General features: G+C 40.6%; 1 protein-coding gene across 4 annotated transcripts in view; it reads left to right on the top strand.

Moving 5' to 3' along the window:
* The first annotated feature begins 1115 nt into the window (after positions 1 to 1115).
* Positions 1116 to 9528, top strand: part of RASGRF2 (Ras protein specific guanine nucleotide releasing factor 2) — a 278300-nt gene continuing 269887 nt past the window's right edge. The window contains exon 1 of one of the 4 annotated variants that reach the window (XM_003822263.6): positions 1116 to 1921. In XM_003822263.6, the coding sequence (XP_003822311.1) occupies positions 1634 to 1921 (288 nt within the window). In that variant the 5' untranslated portion in view covers positions 1116 to 1633. The remainder of the gene's footprint in view (positions 1922 to 9528) is intronic. The other 3 variants (XM_034959856.3, XM_034959854.3, XM_063604178.1) reach the window with 3 other exon arrangements.

The following is a 9528-nucleotide window of genomic DNA, read 5'->3' as shown; positions in this document are numbered from 1 at the left end:
GGGTGGCTCTTGGTTTTCTGGTTGTACCTGTCAGATTTGTTAATCAAATGAATCCAGTCCTACAAACGATGAGCCTGTGGCAGCTGGCCTTTGGGGATGGATTCTGCCCTGGGCAGCAAAGTGTCCCTTATTTGGGTATTTTTTTCCAGGTTGAAAACTCGGCACTTAAAATTTAGCATCTTACCACTGTGAAATAACAGGCATTCCGAAAGAACCTTCGGCATCTGATGCCTTTCCGGGAACACTTGGGCCACTCTCCTTAACCTTTACCGGCAGTTTTAAATACTACAATGCAGGTACAAGCAGAAAAGCCAAGGATGCGGGCTATGCAAAGCCACTCTGTGACTCTACCTACTGCCATGGGAACGTACTTATGGATGTGGCATGTGAGTGTGTGTGTATGTGTGAGTGGGTTTGTGAAAGTGTGTGGATTCGTGCAAATACGTGTGTGAGTGCTTTGTGTGTGTGTATTTTTGGATGAATTTGTGAATGTACATATGTGTGTTCATCTGTGTGTGTTTATCTGCTTATGAGTCTGTATGATTGTGAACGTGTGAGTATATGTGTGCTGTTTGTGTGACTGTATGAGTGTAAATGTGTGTATGAATGTATGTTTGAATGTGGGTTTGAGTGAATGTGTGGGTTGTGTGTGAATGTGTGTGTAAGTGAGCATATCACTGCGTGCATGTGTATAGTTCCTTAAGTGTGTATCTGAATGTGGGTTTTATTTTTGTGCGCGGGAACGCACATTGTGGGTGTATTTGTCTATATGTATTTGTGCGTTGTGACTGTGTGTTGAGTGTGAGCGTTGTGAGAATGTGTATTTGTGTGTCATGAGTGTGTGCGCGTGTTTTTGTGCATATGTGCGCGCATTGTGTTTGTGTGCATTTGTGAGTGTATTTTTGTGCGTCTGAGTGTGTGCATTGTGGATCTGGGTGAATGTACTGGTCTGCGTGTGTGTGGGTGTGCGTGTGTGTGTGCGCGCGTTGTGCGCGAGTGTGCGAGCGCGTGTGAGCGGGTGTGTGGTGCGGCCGGGCGCCTCCACCTCCCTGATCCGCCCCATCCCGGCGGGCGCCGGAGCAGAGGCAGCGGCCCGGGCCGGGGCGGGCGAGGGAGGGACGCGCGCCGGGGCAAGCGGGCTGCGCCACCGCCGGCGCCGCGCCGACTTTGCCCTTTAAATCGGTCTCCAAGCCGATTACAGCTGAGCTCCCACGTGACGTTTTACCTTCTGTCTCCCGGAGCGCGTTGCCCGAGGACAGTCCTTCCCCGGCTGCCGCCCCAGCCCGCCGCGGGGGCTCGGCTCCCGCAACTTTGGGCGAAGCGGCGGCCGGCTCGGGCGCCCTCGCGGGGCCGCGCTCCACGCGGGCGTCGGGGGCTTGGGGGGCTCCGGGGGCTCGGCCGGGAGGGTGGCGGTCAGGGCGGAGAGCGTGCCTCGGCCCCAGCCCGCGCCCCTGCCACCGCGCGCCGCCGCCTCCCGAAAGCGGGCGGGGTGCCCTGCGCGCGGCGTGGGGAAAGGGGGCGCCCTTCGCCGGCCGGGACCTGAGCGGTCGCGCCCTCGAGGGAGCCGGCTGGGCCATGGCCGCGAGGCAGGGGTGAGACGGGCGGCCACCCGTGAGCCCTCCGCACCCGCACCATGCAGAAGAGCGTGCGCTACAACGAGGGGCACGCCCTGTACCTGGCCTTTCTGGCGCGCAAGGAGGGCACCAAGCGCGGCTTCCTGAGTAAGAAGACGGCCGAGGCGAGCCGCTGGCACGAGAAGTGGTTCGCCCTCTACCAGAATGTGCTCTTCTACTTCGAGGGCGAGCAGAGCTGCCGCCCGGCGGGCATGTACCTCCTGGAGGGCTGCAGCTGCGAACGAACGCCCGCGCCACCCAGGGCCGGCGCCGGGCCGGGAGGCGTCCGAGATGCGCTGGACAAGCAGGTACCGCGCGCCTTCTCTCCGCGGTCTCCCAGCCTTGATCGCCGCACTCCCTTGCCGTCCTAACCCGGGGATCAGGGGTCGGGGGTCGTGAAAGAGTGCGGGGACTATGCTCCGAAATCCCCCCGCGGCACCAGTGGCGGGACATCTCCACGCGCCTTCCGATCTTCATCCAGGGATTCTCCCATCTCCATACCCCTCCACCCCACTGCCAAGTGATCAGTCAGAATAGTGGCCCGACTTGCTTTCATTACCCTGGTAGAGGTCGAGTCGTTTCAGCTTCTCTGCCAACCATCTATTGCTTCTCTAGACCTGGCTCGCAAGATTTTTGTCTGGTGACATGTATTGACACCTGTTGGGTGTAGATTGGCAAGACGGAACTAACTTATTTGGAAAAGTTTGATTTCTGCCATACCCGGCTGGCGCGTGTAGATTTCTTTGCCTGCAGATGTTTGACCACTGGTTGGGCTGGGAACAAGCGGGGCTCCCAAGCCGGACAGACACTTTCTGTTGGTCATTTTCAATCAGTCTTTGTGATTTCGGTCAGTTGGCCTTGCTAACATTTGACCTGCTGGGTCTAATTATGAAGGTAAATGTGTATTCATATTCCTCAGGATTAATATTTGGTAGCCACATTCTTGCTATGTTTAAAAATGTGGGCATTTTTAAAGAACGCTTCTGTACTTTTAAATGAATGCTTTGAAAATGAATGCGACCTTTTAATTCTGGGTCATAATTTTATTAGTTTTGCTGTGTGCTCATGGTCGCGGGGTGGGGGAGAAAAACCCTTTAAGTCTTAGTGATCCCAGCCCCTCATTCCTGCAAACACAAAATTTGTATGTTTTCAATCACCGTTTGGTTATTAAAGTTAAAGCAGACTAATTTTATGCCCCTAATGTTCTCATTTAGCTTCTGAATCCCCACCTTGATATGAAAAAGGCTGATTGTTTTTGCTATTGCGTAAAAATATTCGCAGCTGAATTTTCCATGTAAGTTCAGATCAGACAGCATCTACCGCAAACCACAGAGGCTGTGGGAGGTGCTAGCAATGGAGTGATCCGTAAGATGCCTACCTAACCCTTTGGGGCTCATAAAACAATGTGTAAAATTAAGAGGAGTTAAAACTAGACCAACCAGAAGTTTGAGTTGTTTTCACTATAAATCATTAACAGACTGAAGTGATTAAACTTGTTATAACACTTATAAATCTGAAAGTTTATGCTCTTTAGTTTCTGAGGGCTTGTTCAGAGTCATTTGAAAAACTGGTTTCCAACTTTATAGATATAGATACTAGAAATATAAACAAAAATTTCAAGTCATGCATTTTAGAATTTAAATTGGGAGAAGAGTTTTGAGGAAACATTTTTTTCAGGAATATATATAAGTAACATTCTATTGGTGGGATTTTTTTTAAGGTATGTGTTCCAAGGCCCCGCAGGAACCAAAATGAATAGGTTTCTAAGTGTTATTATGTCTAAAGTAGAATAGGGTATTTTAAATTACTCAGGATATATATCATTTACTTAATCTCAAATTATTTGTTTTCTTCATATTTATATTAATGTAAGATAACCACTTTTGATTTTTTTTTCAGTTAGGGGTGGGGAGTTGTTACCTGTTACAATTCATATGGCTCTCTGACTTGCTAATGTTATATGGAAACCAACATTTTTCTACTTGGAAAATATCTGGACTGTAATCTTCAAGACTGTTTTCTTTCTTGCTCTTTAATAAGGAAACGTAACTTCCAAATAGTTTGACTTTCATGCCACTTTCTAATGGTTGTCCTAAATAGGCCATCTAATGAAAAAATTGTTTTCCCTTTTTATGACCATACAAATGATGAGTATTTCTCAGTCATTTTATTCATCTTCAAGAGGTTAGAAATTAGAATCTTTGGTGTTTGTAGATAAATCTGAGATGTAGAGAAGCAAGCATTCCAGAATGGATTAGGAGTTGGGCTGGGAAACCTTCCACATTTTGTCTTGCATTAGATGTGCTGCTGTGAGTTGCGTTAGCTTAGCCCACTGATGCTTTTCTCTGGCACTGCCAACTGGGTGTGTTTGAATAATTAAGAAGAAACTGTGAAAATAAGAAACAAGGAGAAACATTCTACCTTAAATCTACAGTTTATCCAGTTGGTTACCTCTCAGCTAATTTATGTTGCTGAGGTGCTTAGATCATCCAGACACTGAGACACGAAGGATCTGTGGAGGATGTGAGGAGGTGAGCACATCCCAAGGTTTGCTTCTTTCTCCTTATATGCTTCTGGAGCTTTCCATATCAATATCTCCCTCAACGCTATCAACACAGTTGAAGGTTAGGGCTTGAAACAGGACTTAGTGAGGCAGAGTCATTTTTCTTCACCAAGTTTCCGTGTTATTTCTTTAAGCACATCTCTTAATCTTTTCTCTTTTTTTCTGTTAATGAAATCTCTGTTTCCTAATATGTAAAAATTAAGAATTTGGCTAAGTTGGTTTCCAATTACCTTTCAATAATGGCATCTTCTATTTCTAAGGTTATGACAGACAGTGTGAGCTTTTTGCAGTGTGGAGAATGTGAAAGACCATTTCACAAGATTCAGAGATTACCAGTGTTTATATAAATACTGCATCTGAAAGCCGAGGACAAGCAGGTGATTGAAGTGGACATTCTGATAAATTAGGTCAGCAGATATGCAAACCTATAGTAACATCCTTGCCTGAGGCAGAGACATTCTTATTACTCACATTGGAGGGCGACATATTTATTGTAATCCCCTTGACAGTTACAATAGTTGATGTAATTATTGCTATAAACTGCCTCTAAGCATTCTTGGGAGCTTAAATTACACATATCCTTCAATGATTTTTATGCTTATTAGTTGTGTTTTTAGGTAAGTTACAAGAAGAAAACACCCATTGGTTTGCTTCCTGTAAATAACAATTCAAAATAAGTTGGTTGACAACAACAAAAAAAATCCGTTTTTTTTTTTTTTTTTTTACACTTGGACTTAAATTGTTTCCAGTTAAGCAGAAAAAAGAAAGTCACTTTCCAAATATGCTTAGGTTGTAGGAATATTTGCATTGCTCTATTTTTTTCATAGTGTTCTCAGATTTCCCTTTGATGAGTCTTTGGAGGATTGCAAGGCTCTCTTATCAGCCTTCCATAGTGACTACTTCTTTGGGATAGCAATGGTGATATAATCAAAATGAGATCAGTTAAAAACAATTTTAAGTGGTTTATTTTCTCCAAAAGTGTTGTTCCTTTTCTGAAAAATGTGTCCGGTGGCACTTCTTTCTAGTTAAGCTCCATTTGTGGAAAATGAAAACCTCCCGTTTTGTTCCAGGTGAAGGAGAAAGGGAAGTTGTATTTAGCAAGTACCTTCTACATGGTAGGCTCTGTGCTCTTGGTGGCTGTTATCCTCTCTTACCTCATCTAATTTGAACTTCAGCTTTTGGAGATGATGAGTATTAACATCATCATTATTATTACCTATTGCTAACACTGCAACTCAAAGACTTCTGGGGAGATGATCAAAGTCCAGTTGAAGATATAAAGACTAAATAATGTTGAAGAGTTCCTTACTAAGACTGTATTTAAATCCACTGAGCAAATCTAGATGGATGGGGGCTTGGGGCATAGGATGTGAATCACTGTTTTGTTTATTCTTATTTCCTTTTCAAAACTATTTAAATGGCAGTTGTAATTCTTGAGAAATACGATTGCAGACCATTACATGTTCAAAGAAAAACGGGATTTATTTTTAAACAAGCAGTTTTACATGACATTACTTCAGGAATTCATTTACTTCAGGAATGCGGTACCTTTAAAAATATTTGCATTTACGGTGAAAGTACACATCCCAGTTAGTCTGCTCTGTTTAAGTGGCACTATCTGACTTGCCTACTAGCAGGAAAAGACACATAGCAAAAAAGCCACCTTGATTCTTATTTTTCTGGTGGTGGTAAATGTTCTCTTCAGCCTGATTTCACTTGTTTTGGGGGGTAAAATATCTCTTTAGCTCTGGAGGTTTAAAGAAGTAGACATTTGCATTTGTGCTGAATTAAACATGTTGGTTTAATTTTAAAGGGATTAAAGGCTATGTGATTTCCTGTCACTTCATTACTAGTCATTTTAGCCTTCCTAAATTGACCACAAGCAGAGGATTTTAATCATCGAATGAATTAGGCAGAGCTGCGTGCGAACTCTGAAATATTTGTGGGAGATGGAGAGTGTGGATGGTGGATTTTCATACTGCTTCATGTTGTCTAATTATAACCAACTCAACTTTTGTTTACTGAACACAAAGGGAAAATGGAATAATGATATTTGCTAAATCTTATACAATGTTAAAAAATATAATTTAGGGAACAAAATAATTTATTACTTAAACTTTGTAATTATCCTTCTCTTTAAAGTTAAATGAAAAAAAAATCTCATGGATTAGCAAAATTGAGTTATTTTAATTTTGGCTACACTAAGCCTTACTATTTAGATTGTTGTATAAGAATTCAACACAGAAAAATCCATCCCTGATGTGACAGATGTATTAATACATAAAAATGCATTATTGTTGTGAACAACTATTTTTCTGTGGGTTTCATTAAGTGACGACTAAGCGCATTGTTGAGGGGTAGAAAATACTTGTAGTGTTATAACAGTTTTTCCCTTCTTTTGACAATTAAAAAATAGAGAAATTTTTCTCACACTGGATGATGGCAAGACCTAAAGCATGTGTGATAACCAAATGTTTCTGGTTTTAGCAAGCAAATGTCAGTGGTTCATTAAAACAATTGTTGATATTGCTGTCTGTTTAATGCAGATTATATTTTTAAATGGATTTTTTTCTGCAGTTTTCAATACTACTTAAATATGCATGCCACAGTCAGTATAATTTTAATTTTTTGGAATGAAAATTCTTAGTCTTTATGATTATTTTGTAATGAAATAAGTCAGATTGACCAACCATATGGATTTGCTCAAGTCTTAAATTCTACTTTTCACAAGTTTAAAGTGGCTTATTATTTTTATACCTATTCATTTGTTCTACAAGAAAGGGATATATGTGTGTGTGTGTGTGTGTGTGTGTGTGTGTGTGGTGTTTATTCAGTTTGTTACCCTTCTACCATTTTCTACCGTTGAATATTAAACCTTTGTTAGGCGGTTATATATTGGAGTTTGCAGATTTTGATGTGTACATTAACATTTCAAGACCTGAGTTATAAATCCCATCTATCTATAATTTGGGGAGCTTTATTTTTCAGGACTAAGGATATGGAATGATTCTGTTAAATTACTCACAATATAAATTCCTCTCTGAAATTAGTCTACCTTAAACAAAGACTGTAAATAGTAAAATTTTATTGATATTTAAATGAAACTAGAAATGATATTTGTTAAGTATCAACATAGCACTGTGATAAATGTTTGATTATTTTATAACATTTGGCCTTTATTCTAAAATCTAACCATTATTCTAAAATTATCCATTACATTTTTATTGGTGCAACTTTTAAATTTTAGCTGATTGAGAAGTTATAAATACATGAATTTGGTTCCGCCAAAGGGAATATGTTAACATTTTTGCCCAAGGAGTTAAAAATATAATTGTGTATATATTTAGAAAAAAACAGTAGCAGGTTTGTTGTTGTTGTTGTTGCAGAAAATATTGGCATCAGTAGGTGGAACAGAGATGCAAAAAGCACATGGACTCACAGTTTTATTTTTTTACTGGCACTTGAAAAACTAATGATTTAATGAAAAATAAGGATTCAAATCATTTTTCCTAAAACTTATTACAGTGACTACAAAATGCTTCAAATATACTTTTAGGGAGAAAGCAGGAAAAAAATAACAAGTTTGAGTTGGTCTGTGTTTATTTAACTAATATACTACAGTGTTTCTTTTCTTTGTTAAAAAACTGTAAAGCAAGAAATGAGACAGAAAGTTGGGGAGGCCTATATAAGAATAATTTACAGCTTTAGATTAAATAAGTTAATCAGATTTTTAATTCTCATAAGATCTGAGAAGATAAAGATAAAATGATGTAAAAAAAGCAATCCTTAAAAATAAAATTTATTGGCCGGGTGCAGTGGCTCACGCCTATAATCCCAGCACTTTGGGAGGTCGAGGCGGGTGGATCACCTGAGGTCAGGAGTTGGAGACCAGCCTGACCAACATGGCGAAACCCTGTCTGTACTAAAAATACAAAATTAACCAGGCGTGGTGGAGCATGCCTGTAATCCCAGCTACTCAGGAGGCTGAGGCAGGAGAATTGCTTGAACCTGGGAGGTGGAGGTTGCAGTGAGTCGAGATCACGCCATTACACTCCAGCCTGGGCAAAATAAATAAATAAACACATAACATCTCTTGGTAAAGAAATAAATAAAAATAAAATAAAAATTATTGATCCTTTAGTGCTTAATTAAAAAAAAATTCAGGCCACAATTTCTGTTTTTAGCTCTTATGATACTTACCAGTATGACATTGTGAAGACCTGTGGTGATGGAAACAGCAGGGATGTGAGTGGTACTTTTTATTATTTTCGGGGTACTGAAATGTTTCATTTTGTCATTGTCTGATTTAATTTAGACATGCCTGATTCATTTCCTGGACTGTATTTATGAGCCCATGCCATTTGTGTGACTAATGTAAACAGTGGGGTCAGTTCTTTCAAACAGAGGGACTGTTGAAAAGCTAGGAGGTTTCCTGCATTTAGCAATGTGGAAATAGGGAGGTGATAACTTGGTCTAAGGCTCAGTAGATAACATTATAACTGATCACAGAAGAAGTCATGACGAGATAATATCAGTGATTCATAGGAATAGGAGGCCACTCATATTCAATATGAATTTGCTTTCTTTTAAGAATGTAAGAATATCAGTTTCTAGGTGAAGTGCTAGTGTTGTGTATGGTTCAGTTCAGGATTTAAACTGCGTAGGATTCAGTCTTGGCTCTGCTACTTACCAGACACATGATCTTGAGCAATTTCTCTTTCTAAGCCTGGTTCCCTGCCTGGAAGATGGAGATCCGGATAGTACCTGCTCCATCAGGTTGTTGTGAGGCTCACAGGCCAAGCTCTTGGCATAGGCCTGGCACATGGTGAACGGTCAGCACATTTGCCAGCTAGCATTTTTGTTACTCTCTTTGATATTCTTCTTTTTATTTTCATTATTAGGATGACTTAGAAAGTATTTTCCTTTCCTTTCCCTTTCAAAAATACTTTAACACACACAAAATAGAATATTTCAGGGAATGCCAACATACTCATCCTCCAGCTTCAACATCTTCATCTTTCTGCCATTCTTGTTTTATCTGTCTCCCTCCATGTGTACATTTTTTTTTGTTAGACCACTTTAAAGCAAGTTCCAGACATTGTATTATTTCACTTGTAAATAAGGAACTTTTTTCCTTTTTGGCATAGCACTTTTTTGGCACTGGAGATTGCACTGGATATAGCTCTGAAAAGGACTATCTTGGAAAGAGTTCATAGTGAGTTTCTGTTAATAATGTGTGCTATTATAAAGGTAGCCCTCTTTTTTGTTTCTTTCATGTTATAATAAAGGAAAAAACTTAAGACAATAGTTGTGAAGACATAAAGGAGATGGAATTAGCTTTTAAATAAGTCC

This window comes from Pan paniscus, chromosome 4 (genome assembly GCF_029289425.2).
Source record: "Pan paniscus chromosome 4, NHGRI_mPanPan1-v2.0_pri, whole genome shotgun sequence".
Classification (NCBI taxonomy): Eukaryota; Metazoa; Chordata; class Mammalia; order Primates; family Hominidae; genus Pan; species Pan paniscus.
Note: the sequence above shows the minus strand (reverse complement) of the source record. Positions and strands in the feature narration are given on the sequence as shown.